Raw genomic sequence first — 26,184 nt, 5'->3', positions numbered from 1 at the left:
GGGCTTCTGGACAGAAGCCTTCCTTTAGGTGCCAGTGAGTCTGGGGTAGACAGGATATGTGGGAGGGGGAATAGGCACCCTGGACGGGGTTGCCTGTGCAACCCAAGTCGCACTCTGCCCTGATAGGCTGAGGGGTTATCCCGCCAGGACAACCACCCCGCAGTGTGAGTGACAGCTAGGCTGTATGCATGGGGTTTTTTCTGCATAAAAGCAGGGACCTGCGGACTGAAAGAGGGACGTCGCCACTGGACCTGAGAAATCAGAGGAGAGAAGCCAAAGACATCTGCAATGACTGAACCACCGGTGAAGCCCTGCTGCAGATCCTCACCATTTTTCTCCAATGAGAGCCTTCTTCCCTTGAGCTGGTGGGACCAACGAGTTCGCCAATCACCTTCCAGGACCTGACTTGGTCGAATCGCCAGTGCCAAGCACTAGGAGACCGGATAGCCAGGCACCCGTCCACCACGACCGCGATTTAAAGGAGTGTACCTTTTATTCCGTTTTGGCATCACCGCGACTGGCTTCTTCCCTGGGCAGTGCAGTGACTCGAACCTTCCTCCACGACGAGAGCCTCTCTTCCTCTGCTGGATCTCCCGAACTGCAGGAACTGCCAGGAACTACCGCCACCGCAGGAGCCTCTTCCACTTTTAAGGTACATTGTTCCGCCAGGCCTCCCATTTCGTTGGGTACTGCTAAAGGTCTTTTAAATCCTTTACTTATCTTCTGGGCTGGCCGTCCCTATCGTCTAACATTGTCTTTTTACCTTCTGCACACTCCCTTTCAACTGTTAAACAAAGACTTGACTGTAGCTACTAGAACCGTTTGAACCTGGGCACGTTGCTTTGTACCACTGACACAGGCCTATTTACTCTGGCTAAATCTGTTACAACTGCCTTCTCTAGATTGCTTTTCATCAAGAAATGTGTTGGTGCACCTAAATTCTTATAACCATCTTTCCTTCCCCTTTATATATTGTTGAAGTGCCATTTTGCTCGGTTTTCACCTAAGTATTGCTTGTGCTAAGGTACTACCTTGCCTAACTTGTTCACAATCCAATTGGGAAGTGTTGCTGGTGTGTTTAGGAGTCTAACCCTGTATAACTTGACCTTTCCCTCCCTCTGAAGAAATTGTTAGAGTGCCATTTCTGCTTGGTTTACACTGTGCCATTTTGCTCAGTTTTCACTCTCGCTCAAACTTGTCTACAATTTAAATAGGGAGTTGTGTATAAATATATATATTATTTTTGATACAAAGCTTTGGTCAGTGTTTCCTTGTTCTAAAGTACTGTGGTCCTATTGTGTAAACCCCGAATACTGCTCATCTCCCTCTTGAGATAAGTCTGACTGCTCAGCCACAGCTACAAACTAAATCTGTGTGGTACAGACTGATACCAAAGGCGATTTATTGCATATACCTGTAGTCCTAATCTTCTGTAGTGCTCCTTAAGGGAACTGCAAAGGATTCTGCCTAACAATTAGAGGCAAGCTCTAGTAGATCCTTGCCTTCAGCATAGATTTCCTCTGGGAAATCTCACATCTCCCTGCAGTCAAGTGGATCTAATCCAAAAGAAATGGGCTCGACTTCCTCATCAAATACTTCAGTCACCCTTGGCATGTGCTTGTGAAATGGAATTGGGGCATGGCCCTAAGGAGATCTGGTGGTGACAACGACGCTGAGGAGAGAGGAGCTGGCACCGTGGGCTTGATGGCAGGAAGCAGTGCCTAACAGTGTCTCTTCAGATCTTAATGCTTTTGAGATGGGACAAAGTCCGTAGACCGTGTGGTTGCTTTCTTTAGAGGCATCCCTGCCAACCTTTACCGAGCGTGGTGGGAGCTATCGGAGCTGTACTGGAGATACTGTACTGGAGATACACTAGCAGAGGAGGAATCAGTGGGACGAAGGAATCCATTGGAATGCCACTTATGGGCTGCTTCAAACTTAACACTTAAGATACACACAATTTTACCATTATCAATCACTAATGGCATTTGAATGGTTTATCTTGCTTTCTGTAAATTAGATTGCAAATTTCTAGAAGGATTGAAAGAAGGCTCAAGTTTGAATTACTGCTCATCAGCCCCTTTAGTTCACCTGAACAACTAGGAGTTTGTTACTCACAATGGCAAATGGAGAAAATGTCCCTTAAATCTCGACTACCAATGAGCCTACTTAAGTATTTGAAAGTCGTTCAACATTTCATAACTAATGTCACGAGAAACAGGTTTTCATATGTTTTGATTACAACTGCAATTGCTACATCTGGCTGTATGCATACATACCAAATATAGTTGTAAATAACACAAGTCTGCTTTTAAAATTAGTAAATCACAAGTTGATATACAGTGCAAAGACGCTCATCCTCATTAGCTTTACCATTTTGGAATCATGTAACAGTACTCCTGCTACATTGCCAATCCCTAGGTTTAGACGACAAAAAGTTGGAGGTTCTAGCTTCCCGGTGATTGCAGCCAAACTATGGAAGTCTGCGCCCCTAGCCCTGAGATCAGACCCATCCCTCGGGTCCTTCCGCAAAGGCCTAAAAACTTGGCTTTTTTCCCCAAACACTTAGAAGCTTTACGACTACCCACACTGCCATCCTGCCACTACCTTCCTCTAAAATCCCTACCCATCCCTTCTGCATCCCACACATAACCGCTCCTTATAACTCTCACAAGACAACCCAAATGCTTGACACCCTAAACATTGTATTTCCTCTGTAATTCATTGCACTTTCATATAGACATCAGCCAATGTTTGATGTATCTAATGTAACCAAGGCCTGTATCTCATGCAAACAATGCCTGCAACCTATGTAAGCAATGCCTGTATCCTATTACCCATGCAAGTAAATAATGCAATGTCTAACATTTTACCTCTGCAAACAACTACTGTAACCAACCTTCTTAAGTAAAAAAGCCCCTAGATGCCTCCAGGCTATGTGCGCTATACAGATTACAAAATAAATAAAGTATGAAAAAGTGCACAACAAATGTTTAATTATACAATTAATTATAAACATGTATAATAACAACCAACCTTTTTCATCGCTCCACAGTTTTTCCATGCCAATCTTTCTTCAGAGCCAAGTTTAGCAGAAAGTGCAGTGACAGCTTGAGTGTAGAGTAATGTATACAATACCTTAATAATACACGTAAAATGCTCTAAAAAACAGAAGCAAACCAAGAGTAAATTACCTATCAATTTCAAAAGGGAATTAAGATTTCAAAATTCATTTTGTGGTTTGCTTTAATTGTTACTTAGGAGTTGTTTAACAGCCTCATTCTGCTCAAAGAAGCTTAACATAAATAAACATAACTACAGGACGGAAATATGCAACAGGTCTGGCTTGTTTTTACTGTCTGTTGTGGTGTACATAAAGGGGTGTGTTGGAAGAGAGTGGATTGCTTTGGCTAAGTCTGTTCGTACGTGAGCATTTGATGTGTACATCTGGGGTTGTATAAGTTCATGTATTAATCAAGGAAAACCATGCATTTCCAAATATGAATATCCCCTCGGCTCAAGAGTGTCCCCATTGTGAAGACAAATGCTGGTGGATAAGGGGACTGCTGCCTTTCATCTCCTGGTAATCCTTGTGTGTGAATATTGTGCCCTCATGGCAAGCATAAACTGCTGGACATACATTTCTAAACAGTACAGCATGGGGGTTGAATGACCAGATGTAACAATTTAGCCCATCCCTTGGACTCAATTATTGTCTTTGCATCTCTAAGCAGTTATGTGAACTGCAGCTTTCCATCTCAATCTTTGTACTTGTATGATATGGCCTCTCTCTGGCTGAATCCGGGTCTAATGATTAACAATAAGACGCTTGATTGGAGGGGTTGGGCTAATAGGGGCATTCTGAAGATCGGGGATGTATGGAAGGAGGGGAGGATGGTTCCATTTGGCGAATTGGTTGATTGTTATGGGCTACATGCCAGGGAAATGGGTAGATATGGGATTTTGAAACAGTTACTGGTGGAAAGGATGCAAATGTTGAGTGAACCTTTGAGTAGTAGTCCTCGTGTTTGTGAGATCTTTGCTATTTCTCCTAAAACGGTTTCTTCATATATTCAGCTGATGCCTTTGCAGGACTGTATGAGCAGCTCCTGGGACCAGTTGCGGTTGAAGTGGGTGTGCAAATTGGGAATAGACCTTTCTGAGAATCTGTAGGACAACTGCTGGAGGGTTTCGGTGAGGGCCAAGGTTGACTTGAATCTGAGGAATGTTCATCAACGTCTCTTGGGTCGTCTTTACTGGACACCGGTGAGGATGAAAGGGAGGGGCTTGGCTGATGTGGACCTGTGTTGGGGGTGTGGAAGCTTGAGTGGGATTTATTTACATATGCTCTGGGAGTGTAGTAGGGTGGTTGACTTTTGGAGAGAGGTTATCGATTACATTTACATGGTAACTGGTACGTTGTTGCCTCGTACTTTTCTTTCAGCGATTTTCCTTTCGGCGGATGTTTGGAGTGTGGAGTGTGGAGTTGTAGGATTGTACGGATTGGATTAATAGGGCATTGTTGGTGGCGATAAAGCAAATAATGAAGGTGTGGAAGTCTAGGAAGAAGCCGCATTGCGAGAATTGGGTGGCTGATATGCGGACACTCTCTTGGTATGAGAAGACTCGGGCAATTCGTCATCATAGGGAAGTTGAATACGAGGAAAGATGGGGGTCATTTCGTGATTTATTTGGATAAGGTGTAGGCTATGATTTTCCTGTTACTGGATTTTGGGATTGGAGGAGGGTGGGGAGGGGGAGTTGGAGGGGGTGTTTGTTATGTGTGGTTTTTGGTTTTGTGGTCTTGTTCTGTGTGGTTTTGTCTTGTTGTGGGGTAGGTGGGTGGGGATGATCTTTGATTTCTTTACATTTTTTGAATTACTGTCTACTTAGTGTGTACTTTACAATTTTGATGGACTGCAAGTTACAGTGTGTTATTTTCACTTGTTCTCACTCTGATATTTATGAAGTTGTTCATTTGTATTGTTTCTTATATACTTCCTCAATAAAGTTGTGAAAAAAATAAATACAAAAAAGGATATAGCTAGTGGGCCCCAAAGAAACCTACTGGTGCACATTTACAGTGGCCATGTCAGAAGGCTGTGGCCACTGGCTACGGCTAGAGGCCATGGCTAGTGGGCCTCAAAGACAGCTATTGGTGCAACATTGGCTGTGGCCACTTATTCCCCTGATAAGCTAAACATGTTTGAACTGTAACTGGCTCCCCAGACCACCCACAACTTCACATGGTGTCCTCTTTTCCCATCTTCACCTCCACCGTGATGCGATTGCATCCTTTTTCCTCCTCCAAATAACTTTTTGAGCACTTTTCATTTTTGCATGCCCCACATCGATTAAAACACATTTTTTTTTTAAATGGCGGGTTTTCATTTCTGAAAAGCATCTCTGCTACAAAGCGCCATGGGCGATATAGCTATTTATTGGGGAGCAGGGGGCACCCTCTTTCCCGAATATTTTTAAAACTACAGGACAGATTTTCCACAAACAAGTCCCAGTATTCAAGTCAACTAGTTGTTTCTTATTTGGTCCAAATCCGTCCAGCAGTTTTTGCGTTACGGCTTTCCACACATTGCACTTTTCCCTATGGGAAAATGAACAGTAGTATTTATTTTATTTATTGGCCATTTGTATGGCGCCTATACACAGGTGTTTCCAGGCGCCACAAGACAAGAAAAGGGGGAGGGGCATAGGAATCAAAAGGTAGAGCAACAAAATACTGTTATATTGGCCTTGTGACAATCCTACCATGAAAGTACATGACAAGGTGATACGTGAAAGGGGGTAGAGGGAGAAGTGCCGGAGTGGGGTACCCCTAGGGGTGGGGGAGGGCAAGTGCTGGGAGGGCCAAGGCGGCAAGTGCCAGGGGAAGGGGGGCGAGTGCGGCGGACAGGGAGGACCAAGTTCAGCTAGTCTGGAAGAGGGAGCCTGAGGGCAAGTGCTGGCATAGGATGATGGGGGACAGGTAGGGTGTGGTCTGGCCCTGTATGACTCTGAAGGGACCAGGCCCCAGTCACAGTAGCAGATGGGAGTGGGAAGGAAGAGGAGAAAAAGAAAGTCTTGAAAAGTTTCCGGGACTTAATAAGATCCGGCTGAAGTCTGAGGGGGCAGAGAAGATGTTCCAGAGGGAGAAGTCAGCCGAGGAAAGGGATCTACTCCCCCACTCTCTTCTTGGAGAAACGTCTGACCTGCAGAGCATTGGAACCAGAAGACTGAAGGATGGGAGGTACTTTGGGAGGGAAAGCTGGCCGAAAAACTGGGTTTTTTGTTTCCCATCATTTCCGGTTTCAGGTCCTGCTGACTGTGCCACGAGGTGGCGGGCAGCCCCCACTGTTGCGGGTGAGAGCCAGGGGTCTCTTCTCTACAGCTGCCTTGTTTGGGTCCTGGCGGTTCTCTACTCTGCGGTGCCTTTGTGTTGGTCCCAGCTCTGAGGGTCGTGCTTCTAATCTATCACATAGCCCATTCATCATAGCCTTGTCTCCCAACAATGGGGGCAATCAATCCCGCAAACACCAAGCTCATGTTGGGCAGGGCTACTATTCGCTGATTCGTGACCAGCCCAGATTGCTCCTCTGACACAGCGGTTGCGTCAAGTGGCCTGAGAGCGCTGCCATCTGACCACCCTGTCGTAGACAGAGCAGCGCACAAAACTACCTTGTTAGAGGCGTATGCCTGAGGAGCCCAACTGCACCCCATACACACCCCAACATCTGAGCTGACACGCTCCCCTGTGTTCAATTAGGGTGAGCTGCTTGAGCGGTGAACTTGACGACGACTGTGGCTGCTCTGATTCTGTTGCCGGCCCTTGCTGCCTGCTGGTGTCCTCCCCCTGATGCACTTACCCAATTGCTGTACTTCCCCCGCTGTGGCTGAGGTGATCTGGCTGGCCTAATCTATACTGTGGACCCAGGGAGCCCAGTCACTGCGTTGGGAGGTAGGGCTGAGTGGTGAACTCCGTTGAACTATTGATGTGGTAGCAAAGGCTGTTGCTGAGGGTGGCCTGTGAGCACCTTGATGCCGGGGGCGGATGAATGCCCACCCCTCCTCATTAGTGTACTTCGTTCATTACATGAACGCCCACCCCTCCTCATCTCCCGCAATGAAGATAAGTCTGTGCTGTTGGGGAGTCAGAATAAATCAACATTTCCCTTCTGCCCTCCAAATCCAGTCCCGGCGTTGCAGAAGAATCGGCAAATGCACCATGATTTAAGGCGCCACTCTGCTGGAAGCTCAGTACCTTGTGGGGTCCAGTGAAGGGCTCGTCCCACCTGAGTGTCCATCCCTCCACTTCTGCTGCTGGAGCAGTGAAATACCCGTTTGGCAACCTATGTGACATTGTGCGATTTGCTATCTCCCCCCATGGTGCTCTCCATCAAGCCTATTTACTCTAACTGCTACTCTATCACCTATCCTACCGCTCTTTCGAAGACTGGGAGGAAAAAGTTCAAGAAAGATCTCCTGGTCTCCAACCTAGGCCTGCTCATTGCCGACACCTACGTCAACGCTTCTTCCAGGTACACTAACACTCCCATCCTTTTTGTCGCTCCTTCTACAGACCAATGGACTCCCCATATTGTCTCAGTCCTCTCCCCTTTCTCTTCTTCGCACCCATTAATGGTGGAACCAGATGGGAAGTACTTGTGACACACTTCCCATCCTCTAGGTGCATCATTAATATCTACCAGAATGGCACTGTCATGGCCCAGGGTTCTCAGTCCAACCTCCACTTGCTTGATAGGCGTCTTCTGTCTCTCATCAACTTTCTCCCTTATCCTGCCACTCCTCCATCTGCTACCCCCCCACCCCTTTGCCGCCATGGACGGGTGTACCACTTCCCTGTACCCCTCCTCAGAAGACCTTCAAAAAGGTGGCAACCAGCTTCACTTGGCTACCCTCAACTTTCACTCTGCCGTTAAACACTTCTCTGACAACTGTCACCTCCTTGAAGACTTTGACCTTAACGGCCTCGCTCTCACGGATACGTGGTTCACTGCAAGCTCTGTCACTGCTTTTGACACACTCCTTCCTGAGGGTTACAAGATCCTCTCTAAGCCCAGGCCTAACCGGTCTGGAGGGAGAATGGCTCTGATATTCGCTGAATGGGTCCCTGCCACTATCAACCCCACTCAGTCTTACTCTTCCTTTGAATGCCTCGTCTGCAGGCTTGGTGTCTCTCCTATCCTCTCGTTGACTTTTGCCACCATCTACAGGACCCCTGGTTTGGTCTCCCACTTCCTTTCGGAGTGGGCTGACCTCACCTCTTCTCTCCCGGCCTCTATCTCCAAGCTTCTCCTCCTCAGAGACTTCAATATTCACCTTGACTCCCCTGATGTGGCCAATGGACTCTTCCGCAGCCTCTGTGCCTCTCTTTCCCTCACTATTCTACCCTCCGGTCCTACCCACTCAGCCCGACACACCTTGCATGCTCTAATTTCAGCAGACATCCACATCTCCAAACCTCTCATTACACCTCTCTCCTGGTCTGACCATGCTCTACTGCCCTCTCATCTTGATCTCCTGGGTCCCCTGGCTAAGCCTCTGCCCACATTGCCAGTCTCCTTCTTGTCATCCGACGGATCAAGAAAGTGTAAGTTGCTGCTTTTGCCGCCACTTTCATTCCCCATCCCACTCCGGCCACTGACTCTCACACTGACAAAGCCCTTGCTAACCTTCACCGCTCCATCTCCAACACCCTGGAAATCCTTGCCTCTGCAATGATGATCCGCATGAAGCCTGGCGCTAAGTCAACTCCTGGTATGATTCCGAACTAGCCTTTCTGAAATGCAAGTGCAGAGCTGCTGAGCAGAAGTGGCAGGCTTCGAGCACATCCTTTGACAAACTGGCCTGCCGACTGCTACAAAGGCAATAGAGACTCTCCATCCGCTCGAAGAAACTGGCCCATATCCAAGCATGTATCTCTGGGGCCACCAACAACACGGCTGAACTGTTCAAAATGTTCAAGGAACTCGCTAATCCTACTGCAGTCTCCACTTCTCCTCTGCCATCCCAGACCCTCTGTACTGCACTGGCCTCCAACATCACAAACAAAGCTCAGGGCATCCTGTCCTCACTCTCCTGTACTCCATCCCTCCTACCTCACCCACAAAAGTGGGGCTTTATCACTGTCAAATTGCAGGACTTATTAGTGTTCTGGACCCCTTTAGAGCATTCATCTACACAGTGTCGTTTCATTTATTGGCGGCTTGGTGTTATATGTGTATATCACTATGTATTAGCACATGTTCTGAAAATCATGAATTGTCTTGTTTTAAATGGGTTATGAAAAAGTGTGCTCAGACTAGGCTTACCACTCATATACATAGTCCACTGTTTTATTTTTATATATCGTGCTGAGGTGATTCATAAGGAATTATATAGGAAATCCACAATTTCAGTTATTTCCATTCAATTAATCACTGATGGAGCTACTTTTTGTATTTCTATAATTTGGATGATCCAATGTTCTGCTGTTATCTGCTGCATCCTAACAAAACAAATTAATCGCTGCCCTCCACCAGGGATGTGTGTGCTTGCAGTGAGGAAAAAATGTAAGCACTTTTTCTGCTGATGTTGAAGAGGGAATGGAGACAGGTGTCATGGGCTTTCTTAAGGCTCTGCCCGTAGGAGCAGAGTATGTTTTTCTCTGCAAATGAGCTGGCCATGTGGAGAGTAGCCTGAACACCAACCTTTCAGCAGGGAGACAATATAGCCAGTGCCTCTTGGATGAAGAGGCATGAAAGGGTAACATACCAAAGGATTTTACAGTGTGCCTAGTGTCCTTGATGTTTTCGGAGGAATCGTCTGCCTGGTTCCCGAAAAGATCAGAACCATCAAACAGCATGTCCATAGTTTATCCTGGACATCCTAGGAAACATTTGCTGACCTCATAACAGTGGCTCCTACATTCAGCACCCCAGGCCATGGATCAGTCCATACAATCTACAGACACAAGTAAAGTTTTCAGAGTATGCTTGGTGTTCCTCTTCCCATCTTACTCCAACTAAGTGGAAGCGCTTTGGAGGTTGAAATGCAAATGTCTGCCTGCCACATAAGCCACCGCTCAAAGAGCGCGTGAATATAATTTTTCATTTTCATCTTTCCTTTCTATTATTAATATACTTTTATCCAAAACAACTTTGTATATATTCAACATTACATTAAGATACATCATTGAAATACAAAAAGCACCATTCGACAGAACTGACAGGTTCATGACACGTCGCATTACGCTACACCAACCAAAGAATAGTTTCATTATACTCTTACTAATTAACCATCAGAGGGTGCTATTCTACGTCATAGCTTACACAATATAAATAATAGCAGGTTAAAAATTAAATAAACACCTTGTGACAAGTCATCTAAAATTGCTATACATTCCATAAAAAATGCCACCATAAAATAAATAAAGTTTATATCATTTCCTTCTGTTAGTTTGTACCACACATCCACTGTCTTAGTGCTATCATTTTCCTACACCGCGCCTCCAACCTGCTGGCCTACCTTTCTGACCCAGCGGCGGCCACCATAACCATAAGGCTTTCCTCTATGGTGGCACATAAGAAACCGGGGGTCTGACACAGCCATCCTATGCTTCTCTATCGACTACTTGTACACTGTTGGGACGGATATAGGCCTGCCCCATGTCACCATTAGCATTTCAATTAAGTCCCCACTGAATGGGAGAACATGTGCTTTGCTCACCTTAGGTTGAAGAATGTCAATGATGAAGTATTTATAATGTCCTACCTGGTGGCTGGTCTCCGGGGACATCTGGATACCGATATCTGATGCCAACACCCACCTCCAAACACGGCATACCCTTCACTAGGCCGATTTTGCTAGCTTCACTAGGCTAATTGTGCTAGCAAAGCCAGCAGGGGGTGTCCAATGGAGGAAGGATGGCTTTTGATATCTCCCTATTGCTTCGGGATGATGTTTCCCCTCATTTGTGTATTCGATAGGACACCTTGAGGGGGAACAGTATGTGCACTACGGAGGATAATGGCACCCGGTATGTGCCTTGCGCTTGGATGATCAAATGTCTCAAGTGTGTCTGGGCAGGGGTGTCTCCCTCCGTTCGTTTGCTACTGTTCTGCTTTACCTTCTTCCCTGTGGCAGCTACGGTTTCGAGCCAGTGGGCTGGCTGTGGTGCAGCAAGGACCAGGAGCACCCTCTAGAATGCCGGGTCAGGTAAGTGTTTGACCTTTGGGGGTGCAGGCCTAGCGCGATGTCCAAACCCCACTGATCGAGTCCCCTTGCTCTAGGTGCAGATTCCAAAGATCCTGCGAAGCGTGAGTGTTGCAGCGGCAGGCGGGCCAGGAGAATGTAAAGTTAAGTTGTTTTTGTCTTTCAACCTTGTCTTCACTGGGGCTTCTCTTTCCTTCTGTTTCTTACTGTCTGCTAACCTCTTCTTTCCTCCTTCAGTTTCCACTTCCCCTCCTTTCTGTGTCCTCTGCCTCTTCTTTCCTCTTCTGAGTTTTTCTTCCCTGGGTTGCAAATGCGGGTCAGCAAAACAGTACATGCTTGTGTGATTGTTCCAGGCAGGCTTCCTGGAATGTCTGGCACGTGTGGCTGGGCATGAGAGCCTTAAATAGGGTTTCAAGAGTAATCAAGCAATAGTCTTGTGCACTTCCGAGATTTGATTAGATAGCTTGTATGTCCCCACAGACGTATCACTGGTTGTCTGACACTTTCCTGACTTCCATTGCCAGACTAAAGCTACCTTTTAATGATCACAGGTGTGCAGCGTTTCTTGCTGATCCCAAGTCGCCATGACAGTATTCACCTCCTCAGTTGGAGCAACCAGGAGAAGGGTGTCCGCGGCCATGGACACCTCCTGCCCTTAAAGAGTCCAACTCTGTAAGGGTTTGTGGGTTGGTATGTGGGTACAGTCATTTTGATTTGGCTAATAGGCCATAGCGATGCTGGTCCTTGGGGCTGCAAATCGCTCGGGGACTACAAGCCCCATGATGGTTGGCAGTACGTGCAGTGCGCATATGCCGACAGAGGTCCTAATAAAGCCCCACCTGCCTGTGCCAAGTTGCTGATTGTTGATGAACTTGGCGGCATGGGCAGAACGCAGTGTGCAGGAGGGTGTGGTAGCGAATCAGGACCAGGAGCGGCAGTGAACTGGGAGAAGCACGAGCCCGGCGGTGCCGTGAGACCGACATCCAGAGAAATTGTAGCATACCAGTGACTAATTACTCTGCCTGCCTCTTCTATGCTTGTGGACGCTCCCTGAGATTAAGTGAAGTACACAGTTATGGCATGTTAGGTGACTGACAGTATGTTAATATTTATTAATGAAGAATTGCAGCACAAACCTCCGAGAACGAGGTGAGGGGGAACAGTGTGTTGGAACAGCTTTGAGCACTCAGTGACAAGAAATAGGATGTCTGAGCATTACAGACTGCTTAAATCAAAAATATAATGCACATTTGGGTGTCAGATTGTACCACCACAATTTAGCAGGCTTGCCCAGTTTGGAATTGCATGCGTTTTTGGGACCATCACTGGCTCTGTGTTTCATTGTCACCAGTTTTGTATATGCCATATTTATGTGTTTCCATGCCATGATTTATGTGATGCAACATCATGTTCATTCCATTGTTTATATTGAAGCATTGGTCATAAGTGTGCAGGAAACAGGGGTATATTGTTGAAGGCACATGTAGGAGAGAAGGAGATAGATCAGGAGAATATTCAAGTACTGCAAGTTGCTTAGACACAAACCAAGACGTGTCCGAGTGTTACCTGGTAGGATATTTTGTTAAGAACATTGTATGCTTTTCCCTAAACTCCCTCTACCCATCCACTACGTCACCCTAAACCTCTTTCCGGTGTTGTTCTTTCCCCCTACCCATCCACAACCTCTCCCTAACCCTCTTCCCACCATTGGCTGACTTGTGGTGACCTGTAGTATAAAATCAGGTACCTGTGAAAACCAAGTTGGAGTGTCGTACTCCTTTCGGATTCTGTGGTAAGGGAGGTGTGGGTACCCCCTCCCCTTTTGTGGTCTGACAAACTCCATCCCTAAAGCAAAGATGGCCAAGGTCCACATCTCAGAATCGAGAGAGCGGTCAAAGTCCCTCTATTTGCAGAGGTCAAGGACAAATTGAAGAAGCAACTCTTCCGACTGTCCTTCAGTATCAAATTCTTCAAGTAGGTACAAAGGGGCTAGCTGCAGCCAATGAGGAATACTTTCCTTATCCTCGGGTTCCTCCTCCTCCTAAAAAAGTCCTTACATTTTTAAAGAATGTGGTTCTCTCAAGGATCCTATGACATCTTCAAAGACTCGCTCTGAAGGGACTGAAAAATACCCCCACCAACATTGAAAATGCTGGTTTGCTTGAAACCGATTTCAAAAGGGATGTGACTGAGGAGGGTGCAGCCGAATACTCTTGTACAGAGGATCAAATCACTGGTGGGTCCTTTGCAGTCCCTATGCAGTCCTTTCCAAGGCTAGAGCTCTCTTTTGAGGAGGCAGCTGAGCTTTCAGGAGCTTTTACAGAACAGAGTCTGTTAAAAAATGTTGCGCAAACCTAAATTGCTTACACTGCACTGGGGTAGAACATGACCAGGGGAAAAGCAGGTCAGGCTCAACTTAAGTAGGTTGTGGAGCAGAGACCACTGACCTCCAACTTGACTTACGGTGATGTTTCCTGGATAAAGGGGAGCGAGTGCAATTATTTTTACTATTTTAGTAAAATTAAATTCACTACGAGAGTGCCATTTATTTTTAATCTCTCAGTTGCGATCTTCAGGTTGAGCTCCCAAAGTGGTGTCGCCTGTGCCGACTTAGAGAAAGGGGGAGCTCCCGAAACAGATTATTCTATGTGCCTTTCTTGTGACAAAAACCAGCATGGTGACTTGCTCCCAGAGTGCCTTGGGATGCCCTGAGTGGCAGAGACAGCATACCTAAGCGTCACAGTCTCTGCTAAGAGACCATAGACACATGAGGTGCAGTTCTAGAATTCTCATCATGCATCCAGTTGTTACATTGTTTACAGTCTGATTAGGAGTCATTTTAGAGAAAAAACTTTAGCTGAACAGAAACAAAGGCTTTGCTGTGACACAGCTGAAAAAATAAATTGAAGAAGACTGTGATGACAGCTCTAGGTATATATACGGATGACATCATCTCATGAGCAAAAGGGTGCCTTGTTGCTGCTAGCTGAAAAGCTTTCCAGTCCAGACTGCACCAGATGTTACTGTTAAAGGTATGTTTTATAGTTGAGGAATCTGTAAGAGAAATGTATCCATTCGAAGAATCAATTAGAAACTAGCATTATCAGCACAGTATGTACACATAGCACTCCTCAGATTTCTTTACAAAATGCAAGGGCAATCACCCGTAAATGTTCAGCGCTCAATCATGAAGTATTAACTGTAATAAAATAGTTAATTTGTAGTCTCTTTTCATTGAGATGAGTTCAGATCAATGTTCCTTCTATGAATGAACAGGCTTGACAATATAATGGCATTTACTTCACCTTAATCAACGTAGGATTGAAAAGGTACAAAGTCCATCTAACAGTTAATAAGGCAGGTTTGCCTGAAGGGCTCTTGAAAAACACAGGTTGAAGTTAGTTTTCTTTTAAAGCACCAATGTTGTCAAAAAGATTTGCAATACCTTCTTATAAAACAGTCATGAAATTGATAGCATATTTTACATTTGATATGTAGAGGACATCATTAATAATGTAATGCACATACAGAGGTGAGGTAGGCTTTTGATCTGGCCAGTTATCTGACCAGGGCTTGAAAAAGAAGATGCAAGCTACTCGATGCTGCCGACTTACCCTGTACATACAATCTCTGTTGATCTACTTTACTTTTTAAAGCTGTTACTTGATGTTAAATATATTTTATTGACTTTGTGCAATAGTTAGGGCTCTTGCGTGCATCTATGGCCGATTCTTGGATAGGCACCTGGGTTGATTTTGGGGCCTCTTGTAGATGGTCTGTTAACTGCACTTTAATTGGTTCTGGCCAATGGTGATTGTAAATAGATAGATTTTTTCTGTAATTTGTGTATTTCGTGTGCATAAACTCGGTACATTTCTTTATATAATCTATCCAGCTTTTGGTGTGTTAGGCAGAATCCTGTGCAGTACCCTTAGGGACCACTACACAATATTAGGACTAGGGACCACTACACAACATTAGGACTACAAGTGGCAGTACAATTTCACCTTTGGTACAAGCCTGTAGTACACAGGAAAAGTGGTAGCAGTGGTGAGCAGCCAAACTTATCTCAAGAGCAAATGAGCAGTAGTAGAGATTACACAAAGGACCACAATTACTGTGACTCAAGCAAACACTGACTTCAATGTTTCAGGTAAAAAATATAAGTACATTTATTTTTTAACCATCTGTTCATAAAACACTTCACTTCTATTAAATCAAACCCACACTGTAAAATATACTACACACAACCAATCCCACTTGTTCAGGCAAATTCAAGGTAAGTACATTAGGATTTGACAGACCGGTGTTGGGAAGCTAACGCGTACCCGCGAGTAGAAATGCACATGAAGTTAAAACACACTTTGTACTTTAGAATTAAAACAAGGGAAAAGCGAATAAAATCATAGGCAATACTTTTGCCAAGGCAATTGAATCAGAGGACTCATTCAAGGATGTACACAAAAGTCAATAGGCCTGCGCCAGTGTCAATGGAGCAGATGCTCAGTTGTCAAGGATCACACGGTACAAACACTTCGAGATTTACGTTGCCAGGAGTACTTAGATATTGTCAAAGGGAAGCAAAAGTTATAAGAAGGGAGAAAGAAAGGACAAGCCTTTGTAGAGGAAAAGGGTTCACCCCAAATCCTTAAGGTCGGACGGAGAGAACGACCAAATGTGCACAGTACCTTATTCCGCTGAAGAAAGCTGGTGCCACGGCAGTTGTTCCCGGTAGTTCCTGCAGGCTCACTGTTCCTGTGGCTTCAGTCGTAAGGACAAGAAGGAGGACGTCTGGAGTGATCTGCACTACCCAGGGATGAGTGCAGCAGCAGCAAAAGCAATGATGAATAAAAGTTGCGCTCCTTTAAATCAGGAGAGGGTTCTTCTGATGGCTATCCGGACCACTACAGCACTGTGCAGTGATTCTGACCAAGGAGAGGATTCTCTAGCTGAAGAAAGGTGAGACTTAAGGGAAGAAGACTCCAGACTGGATCTTCTCTGTCATTGAAGGGTAGATTGCTCAGGACTGTAGCAGGGTTTCACCGGGACTCGGGATTGCAGCAGCCGTCTTCTCTGCTTCTCTTCGGTTCTTTGCAGTTCCAGTGGCAACTCAACTCTGACTTCCAGCCCAAGAGTCCTGCCTTTTATGCCAGAATCTCCATTCACACAGCCAGGCTGGCAATCACACAGCAGGGGGGTTGTGCAGCCCAGACAACCCCCTCAGCCAATGGATACAAAGTGCAACTCGGGTCTCCAAGGAGAGCTTGTGCAGGGGGTGACTACACCCCTCCCTCACATTCAGCCCACCTAGACACCTAGGTGCTAAAAGGAGGGCTTCTCGAAAGAATCCCGCCAAACGACGGTGAACAAAGGAGGCAAACCTGGTTTGCCGCGCAAAGTAAGACACAAGAAAGATTTTAACAAGAAGAAATGGCGACGAAACCCAACCAATGCCAAATTAAAACCAATATGGTCAGGCGGGTTTCATGTTCGAGGTTACTATACTAGCCTAAAACATTACCACGTTATATAATATAACTGCGGTAGAAAAGTTAGGGTAGATACCACTGCCACCAGCCTATTCTTAATGTTAAACAATGCTCCAAGAGGCACAGATAAAAAGGGATAGTAGTTAACCCTTTCAAATACTCCATGTAAAATGGGGTGTACTGGATCTGTGGTAATGTGACTATATAAAGTCAATGGTAATTTTAAATGTTTCTGGGGGACAGTAGTCTGAAAGACAACCCTGTGTCACTGCACTGAAGGTGCTGTGTAACACACAAATAAAAATATGATGCCTAGGGAGTTGGTGAGACTCCATATGAGCACAAGTACAACACAGAAAAATACACTGTAAGAGTGGGAGAAAACGTTCACACTCTTACCAAGTGGAAAGAATAAACCCCAGAAATCCAGCAAAGCTGCTGAGGGACTCACTAGGTAAGGTAAATTAGCCATAGAATGAGAATTCTCCCTAACAGCGTGGATTTATTGTAACCCATTTAGCGGTCAACTTATTTATTGTATTTTGAAAAAGATATGTTTTTTCTTCTCTTTCTGTGCACTTTTATGGCAAACTTTCCTGAAATAAAGTCAATCAATCAATGTAAGGCTTGAAAACATTGTATGTTGCTAACTCGTTTGGAAAGAGAGGTTAAAAAAGGCAGTTAGTATTTGAAAGGAGAAATGAATCAAGCATTGGCAATGCCAACAATTTGGGCTTTCTTGTAGGCACAGGAAAGGTACTTGCCAGACACAGCCGTAGTGGCATTTACTGACCATTGATGATAGTATGTGCAAAATGGTGTGAGAATCTGGACATTTTATAACAGTGCCAGACATGTGTGTAAATTTGACAGAAGCCAAAACCGTTGGCTTTGCCAATACTTGATTAAAGGTAAGGGTAAGGCTTGATTAAAGCAAGCTCAAAGAGTTCCCATGAAGAGCTGTTTTGTGCGGGGAGCGGAGGGTAGGAACTGGGTAGCAATGGCCACAGGGATTATCATGGCCATGGGCAATCAATGGGTGGCCACACATCCATACAACACTTACAGGCTGTGTGGGTGTTAAGTCAAAAAGGAATAAGTTACTTACCTGTAACTGCTGTTCTCCACGATGGGTCTGGCATAGATTCACATGCTCATGAATATTCCCCGTCGTCAGGCTGGGAATCCTGGGTAAAAGAAAAAACGGTTTCAGTTTTGTTTCTAAACTGTCTTTCTCCTATAAATCAATCACTGAGCTCTGGGTCATACTGCCCCCAGCCAATGACTGCCCTCTACCCAAGCCCCTCCTCTGGCAGCCATCTTCATATCTGGTAGCACGTAAAATGGTACTAGGACCAAGAGAAGAGCTGCAGAGGGTATAGGCGGGAGGGTTTGCATGTGAATCCATGCCAAACAGTTACAGGTAAGTAACTTGATCCTTCTCCAGCATGGAGTCTGACATGGATTAAAATGCTCATGAATAAAAAATACATAGCAGTACATACATGCACAACCACAGAAGGTGGCAAGGCTCAACAGAAGCAATATGTTCCCTCCTCACAAGGCTCACCTTCAAGCGAACAGGTTGCCCACCGCTGCTTGGCCGACTCTGGACTCTTCTCTGGAGTGCCTGTCGACTCAGAATTCAGTGAAAGTGTGCGTCGAACTCCACGTAGTTACCCTGCAAATGTCCAGCAGGGGCACACCAGACACGAACGCCCTAGTAGCAGCGATCAATCTGGTAGAATGGGCTCTCGGACAGCCAGGCAGCGGTCGGTTTGCCCACCGGTGACAGTAAGTGATACAGCCGGAGAGCCACCTGGAAATTGAAGCCTTAGACAAGGTCTTCCCATGGTTCACAGGACCAAAGTACCCAAAAAGCTGAGAAGTTTTCTGGAAACTCTTTGTGCGGGCCACATAAACTTCAGTGCTCTGGCCACATCCAGCGAGTGCAAAGTCCTTTCAGCCGGCGATGAAGGCGTCGGAAAAAAACACAGGTAACACCAAAGGCTCATTGAGATGAAATTCCGACAGAACCTTGGGCATGAAGGAGGAGTGCATCCGCAGCACCACCGTCATCTCGTGAAAACTCAAGTAAGGCTGCTCTTGCATGACAGAGCCTGGATCTCACCTACTCGTCTTGCAGAGGCGATGGCCACGAGGAACGCCGTCTTCCATGACAGAAACTTGAGCCGAGCCTAGTCAGCACCATATCATATCATATCACATTGGTTCCAACGCCAGACCCTTCACTGGCGGGAACGAGTGGAACAGGCCCTTGATGAACTCCTTAACTAGACGGTGCGACCACAGTGAAGACCGTCCCGGAGATCTGGTATAGCGGGAGATAGCCGCCAGATGCACCTTGATGGAGGCGTGAGCCAGTCTCGATTTAGCCAATGACAGTAAATATGGAAGTACTTGAGGGGCCGTGACCCTCAAAGGGGTGATCTTCTGCGACCGGCACCAAGTCGCAAAGTGCTTCCATTTGTGTCTGTAGCACTTCAAAGTAGACGACGCCCTGGCCTTGGCGAGTACCTTCCTGCAGTCCGCCGGAAAATCGTAGCCACCTAACTCTAATGCTGCAGGAGCCAGGCCTTCAGGTACAGAGACCCCTGGTCGTGGTGCAGAATTGCGCCTCCTTCCCTGGCAAGAAGATCCACGACTACTGGCAGCTTGACTGGAGGGGACGTTGACATGCTGAGAGGGTTCGGGTACCAGATCTGCCTCTGGCGCGACGAGGATCATCCTTCACCGGTACCGTCCGAGTTCATTGATGACTCGAAGAAGTAACGGCAACAAAGGGAACGCATACAGAAACAGGCCTTCCCAAGGGAATGGGAATACATCCCTCATGCTTCCCAGCTGGAGGAACCTTCTGGCGAACCTATGTCACTGGTGTTCGTCGCTGTCACAAACAGATTGATCTGGGGACTGCCCCATTTGAGGAAAAGGTTGTCCACTTGATCCTGCCGAAGCTCCCACTTGTGGCAAGAGCGCAGCTCCCTGCTGAGAGAGTTGGCAACGGTGTTCTTTACTCCTGCCAGGTGAAACGGAATGAAGAACATCCCCTGGGTAACAGTCCAGTGCCACAAGTCCTGCACCTCTTTGGAGCGCGCTGGGGATCTGGTGCCCCCCCCTGTTTCCGGATGTAAAACATTGTGGTGGTACTGTCTCTGAAGACCCTCACCACTTTGCCCTTGAGGGATGGCAGAAACGACTTGAGGGCCCAAAACACAGCTCGTAGTTCCAGAACGTTGATGTGTAGCATCTTCTCCTCCGGCAGCCACAGGCCTCTGGTGTGAAGACGTCCGGTGTGGGCTCCCCATCCTTCCAGGGAAGCATCGTCGTAACCGTCTCCTGGTAGGGGGGCTCTGGAAATCCATGCCTCTGGAGATATTGGAGCGTACGCCCCACCAACTTATCGCTCAACAGAACTCCTTGTCGAGAGTGATCCTGTCCTGGAAGCCTCCAGACACCTAGACCCAAAGGGCAACAAGGAATTCATGTAGAGGGTGCATCCGCAACCTGCAGTGCCGAATGATGACATCATGCCGAGTAGGTACTTGATGGTTCTCACCGTGGCAACCCTCAGTGCTAACAGTCGTTGGACTTTGTCCAAGATGGGCTATATCCTCTCCTACGACAGTGACGCCAGGCAGGACACTGTGTCGAGCTGGGATCCCAGGAACAGCGTTTCCTGCGATGGAGTCAAGCAGGACTTTGCATAATTCACAGAGAACCCCAGTTCCGTCAGCAGTCGGATGGTCTTCACCTGTGTGTCCATGTAAGGGCACACGTGGATCCCTTGCAGTCGTAGATGGGATGCCACTTGGTTAAGACTCTGGGTGCCGTCTTCAGTCCGAAGGGAAGAGCCTTGAACTGGTAATGCTTCCCTTGAATGACAAAGCACAGAAACTTGCGGTGTCCTTTGTGTATGGGGATGTCAAAATACGCATCCTCTAGATCCAACAACGACAGAAAGTTCCCCTCCTCCAGCTGGCCGAGCATGTGCTGCAGCGTGACCATCCTGAATGCAACGCTCACCTTGTATCCACAGGGACGCCATCCAACTTGGCTGGATTGCTTCTGACTTGGATTCACCTCCCCCCGGATACTCGTTCTGCCGTGGATCTATTCTGGAAGACAGGAGTTCTGTTTTAGCCACAATCTCCTTCTCTCGGGGCCCACCTCCCAAGTGCCCCACAGCGACCCCCTTTGAGTCTTCCTCACCTTGTATTTCGATAAGGTGCGCTCTCCGTCCTGCTGTTCTGGGCATGGGCGCGTCGTGGCGTGTGGGCACCTTATATCCAAGTTACTTCTCTGGCGTGGGCCCGGGAGTCCAGTCCTGCTGAGACTCTGCACTTGAGGTAAGTCTATAGTTTGTAAAGAGTGAGTGTCCGTAAGAGTAGTTGCCCTGTTAATCTCCTCCTTCTCTCGTAGGTGCAGAAGGGATGATGAAGACGTCGAGCTGATGGAGGGTGGTGCTCGAGATGGTAAGTGAATGCGCGGAGTGCGGCGCTATGAGCGTCTTTGTAATTGGGCTAACCTGAGTTGTTCTTCCCTTGCAGGTCGCCGAGAAGTTCCTGGAAGAAGTGCGATCAGATGGAAGTGGGACGTAGAGTGAAAGATGTCCGGACCACTGTCGAATACCAGGAGAGCTTCGGTAGGTAAGCACGAGTCTGAAAGGCGTTGGAATCGGAAGACAAACGCTTACTAAATTGTCCTGTTCTCTCTCTTCTCCCTAGGATCTTGCTTGCTGGAGAAGACGGGCTCCCGAGAAGAAACCAGAGCGATCGAGGAGCTGGATTGCTGAACTGGTAAGGAGGAATAATGGTGTTGTTCTTCTCTCCTTGTAGATGCAGGCCATGAATGCTGCGAGCAGGTCTTGGTGAACGTCACGCTCGGAGTGCAGGGCAACACGAAGCGCATGCTTCAGCTCGGGCGTGGCTTAAATAGCCTACAGGTATCCCAGGTGCCTCCAGGGTAGACCACGCCCCTAGATGCTAGACTGCATGGTTCAGTTCCGAACTGAACCTTGTAGGGGCAGCCATGTTGGTCCAATGGGAACTCCATCTGCCATATGAGCCTGGCGCCAGGACTGGACAGCCGAGAGGGGCATGATTGGGCCCTTGGGGCCTTGCAGGAACACTGTGGCGAGGCCCACAGACCCTGAGTCCCAATGCCAGGGGCTATGGCCGTGACACTGACCTCTGGGACTTTATGTACTTGTTGAGCCGTCTTAGGACGAGCATGGGCCTCCAGCCCCCGGTCTTCTTTCTTACAAGAAAGTATCTTGAGAAAACTCCGAAGCCCCGGAGTCGCTTTGGAACTAGCTCTATCGCCCCTTTTCTTAACATGGTCCGAACTTCCAGCAGCAGCTGAGGGCTGTGCTGTTCCTGTCGGGCCACCGGTGGTATTCGCGGACACTTCCCTTGAAACTCTAAAGTGTGTCCATTGGCGAAACTGTCCAGCACCCATCGATCGGTTGAGATGGTCTGCCATACGCTGATGAAGTTCGCCAGCCGGCCTCCATCGGGGTACAGGGTTGGGGGCCTTAAGTCTTGGCCGGTTCAGTCCTGCTTGGCGGTCGGTGCGTTGCCCTGGGAGCCTTGACGACGACGGTGGCAGCTGCCTCCGAAAGGTCTTGGAGCAACCCCTGTTGGCTTCCTGGGTCGAGGAACGGGAGGGTTGGCGGTAAGAGGACGAGCCCCGCCAAAACCCTTCAAAGACCTGCTAGAATTCCCTCCTGAGGAACGAAAGGACGGCCGGTGGTGTTGCAGGGTGCCCAAGGCACGGGCTGTCTCTGTGTCGGTCTTGACGGCCTTCCCGAGCAGGTTGTCTCCGTCGAACAGCATGTCCAGGACCCTCATCTGGACCTCCTGCCTGAAGTTGGTGGCCTTGAGCAAGCCACGACGGCAAAGGCAAACCCTGTTGCCCATCTGGCAGAAACCTGTGTCCGCAATGTCCAGTGCCACCTTGATGGCGTGATCTGATGCCACCTCGCCTTCCTGGAGGATCTCCAAAGACTCGACCTATTTGTCATTGGGGAGAAAATCCAGGAGCAGACCCATCTTGTACAAAAGCTCCTGGTCGTATCTGGCCACGATCACTAAGGCGTTGGCCGCTTTCACCGCCGTCGTCGCCGCTGAGTAGATTGCCTTTCTACCCATGGAATCCAATTTCTTCCCCTCTTTGTCCGGGGGTATAGATGAAGTAGACGACAAATTCGACGGCTTCTGCCTGGCAGTTGCTAAGACCACCGAGTCCGGCGATGGTTGTGACCGCAGACACTTGGGTGCAGACTCCAGCACACAGTACTTTTTCTCAAGCCGGTCTCTCTTCACTGCGGCTGAAGCAGGGTTCTTCCCTCATCCCAGACGTCATCCAGGAACGGTACCAACAGGATAGTCTTCCTCTTTGCCTCCCGGAGTTGGTATAGGAAGCCCTCCTTCTTTGCCTCTGGGATGAGCTGGAAAAGCTCTGACGCCCGGACAATAATGGAATGAAAAGATCCCACTTTGTCCGGTGGAGAAGCTCTCGGAGCTGGTGATGCAGGATCTCCCGGTCCAGCGTAATCGTCTGTATCTGTCGTCGCCGTGTCCGTCCCCATCCCCCTAGGGGGGGAAGGCAGCGACGGTTGGAATGGAGGCGTAGGGTGTCTCCTCCTCCTCTTCGCTGGTGGCTGCCCCAGTGTCAACGGGGTCACCGGTGGCGACGCTGGTGCTGGCAGAGCTGTCGGCAACCTCCTCTGAATCTCAGCCACCAGTTTGTGGAGTGTGGAGAGGAAATCCTGCGATAAGTCTTTAGGGGAAACCAGGGGGACAGGGTCACTGGACCCAGTACCTGTGCCGTCTTCCCAGTCGACGGTATTGATGGTGCATAAACGCCGCAGTGTCCAGTGGCATCTCTTCGGCGTTCCCATCGTCGTCACAACCGTGAATGGTGTGGATGGAAAGTATCTCCTCCTCCTAGGACGAAGAAATGTCTGTGCCCTGGAGTTCTTCTCCACCCCCCCCTTTCTTCAGGTCCTGTCCCCGGGCTTAGCTCCGGCATCCTCTTCTCTGTAGTTTTTTCTATTGGCTTGAACAAAGACTCTCGCCTGGCAGGGAGAGGCACTCTGGCTGCCGCCAGGGGAACCCTGGACAAGGTCTGCCCCTTTGTCTTCGAAAGGGAGGCCATCACCATCTCGATCGAGGAGGATAATTTGGCTTGGATCACCTTGGCTGTCACAGGCAGGTCAGCCATCTTCGTCTTCTCCTTCAAGGGCAGCTCGGACACCTTGTCCTACTTGGCCTTCTTCTTCACGGGCATTTCGTACACCTTGCCCTGCTTTGCCTTATTTATTTATTTATTCGCATTTGTTTAGCGCACATGCAGCCCAGAGGCATCGTGGCGCTTGTTACAGATATGATTTGTTGTACATACATTGAAGTCATTTATTAGTTGCATGAGAAGATTGCAGCTATGAGAAATGGCTAGTTGTGCATACATTGAAATCATTACTTAGTTGCAGGAAAGCGAGAAATAGCTACAGGGAGGAAGAGGGAGAGGAGATCAAAGAGGAGAGTGTCTCTCGCAGCTTCACCGGGGTAGCTGAGTTCCTCTTGGATGAAGAGCTGGAGCAGTGGCTGGAGACAATGAACGCGCCCTGACGGCCGTGGGGCTCGCTTGCGCGGCGACCCCGACGGAAGCAGACTCGCTGTACTTGGCCTTGTGTTGGGCCCCCACGGATGGAGCGCCCTCAAAGGACTTATAAGCCTGCTCAGGCTGGCTGGATCCAGAAGAGGCATGCCCCTGGGAATCACCCGGGGTAGAGGCCCTGGTCTTGAGCCACACCGCCAACCGGACGTGTCGATATCTTCATCGTGCGCTTGGTGAAGCCACGGCAGATCTCACAATCTTCTTCTTTATGCGCCGGGTGTGGACAATACAGGCACTGGGAATGCTTGTCCACACACAGCAGCTAGTGCACAGCATGAAGAGGGAAGCTCCGTCCTCCTCCAACATGATCCGGCGGGTTGTAGGCCCGAAGACTTCTGGAAGCTTCCAAGAAGAGCACTCAACGATTTCTGCCCTTGACGGGTGGGCAGATAGGGGATCAAATTCGGGGGTCATGGAAGTGTAATATTTCCACATATTGAAGGCCACACAAAATCGGCTGAAAAAACAAGTCTTTTTGTATACAGTCTTCAATTTGTGGAAATATCACATAGAACCGGCTGTGTGTCCCTCCACATATGCCAATCCTCCTAATCTGTACTCTAATCCAATTGTTTCCATTTATAGGTTTCACAAGTGACAACGAATAGTCCAAACTAAAAAAGAGCAGATCCATTCTCGTAATGTGCGTTTTCCAGGAGCATATTTCGAGCCAGGATATAGCTGTGGAAGCACAGACAGTCAGAATGGAGCACAGAAAACAGATGGCTAATTTTCCATACATTCCTTCTAGCATGTGTTTGAGCAGGTACCAGTTAGTCCTTAACCTCTCTGCTCCCATTGACTGGGCAGAAAGATGTGGAGTTAGCCAATGAAGCAGTCTACTTCCACCTTGGGGACACGTCCTCTTGTTGAAGTTAAGGAAGGCTTCTTCAAAAGTAATGCAGTCCTAAGAAACAAACTTTGATTAATCACCAGCTGAGAAAAAAAGAGAGCCAGGAGAGAAGACCAGACTTCAGGCAGATGAGGAACTAGCGAGTCAGATTCAAATGTATGTTTAGTGATAGCAGAGGTGGTGGGGCAAGGGTGCGAGATCGAGGGACAACAGGGAAGTTGAGGAGGGAGCGGGTATGATGGTGTGGTCCATGATGGTAAAGGCTGAGGTGAGAAAGAGGAGATTGAGCAAGTTGCCTTGGTCATGCATGGGTCTAATCCAGTTTGGAGTAGTGGAGAATTAACGAAACCTGAAGTCTCCCATTAATTAAATGGATACCTCAGTAGGGTAAATAGTTGAGGAACAGGACAAGCTTGGTACAATTTTCCCTTCCTGCTTCTGTGTAGCCCTGTGGTGAAAGGTGAGGAGGAGCCATCAGACTTCTTGTGTTGTGTGGCACCAGGAAACCTGCTGTGGGTGGAGTGCCACCTGCTGATGGTGAGGGTGGTGATGGCAGCAAAATGCAGCAGATTGCAGAAAGGTTCAGAAAAGTTAGGTGGCTTGGTGGCCGACACTGTGTGGATGCAGTGTCTTCTTTTGTTCCCCCCAATGTGGAGCACAAAACGGTGCAGAGTCCGGTGCTGGCATAGCGTGAGCATTGAGACAATTGGGATCAGGCATGGGTGAAGCATCCTGGAACAGGTACTGGTTGTGAAGAACATGGTGGAGACATTTCACCATCTTTCCTACCTATCCTGCCCTATCTTTCCCCAATGTTCCATTGTTAATCCACAATACACAAGGCGTGGGGGTTGATTTTGTTCCATCTTGCCATTTTCTTTTTCTGTTGGCGGTACACCACGGTTATTGTTTAACTGTAGACATAAAGTG

The 26,184-nt window shown here is 47.9% G+C and overlaps 1 protein-coding gene across 5 annotated transcripts in view; it reads right to left on the bottom strand.

The window, feature by feature from the left end:
- The window catches only part of UBR3 (ubiquitin protein ligase E3 component n-recognin 3), a 2,710,065-nt gene that overhangs the window by 411,894 nt on the left and 2,271,987 nt on the right, over positions 1–26,184 (bottom strand). For all 5 annotated transcript variants that reach the window (XM_069616177.1, XM_069616176.1, XM_069616178.1 and 2 more), the window contains one exon: positions 3,037–3,161. In XM_069616177.1, the coding sequence (XP_069472278.1) occupies positions 3,037–3,161 (125 nt within the window). The remainder of the gene's footprint in view (positions 1–3,036; positions 3,162–26,184) is intronic.

This window comes from Ambystoma mexicanum, chromosome 9 (assembly GCF_040938575.1).
Source record: "Ambystoma mexicanum isolate Mex_15411 chromosome 9, UKY_AmexF1_1, whole genome shotgun sequence".
Classification (NCBI taxonomy): domain Eukaryota; kingdom Metazoa; phylum Chordata; class Amphibia; order Caudata; family Ambystomatidae; genus Ambystoma; species Ambystoma mexicanum.
The sequence above is the reverse complement of the archived record's forward strand: the minus strand, read 5'-3'. Positions and strand labels throughout refer to the sequence as shown.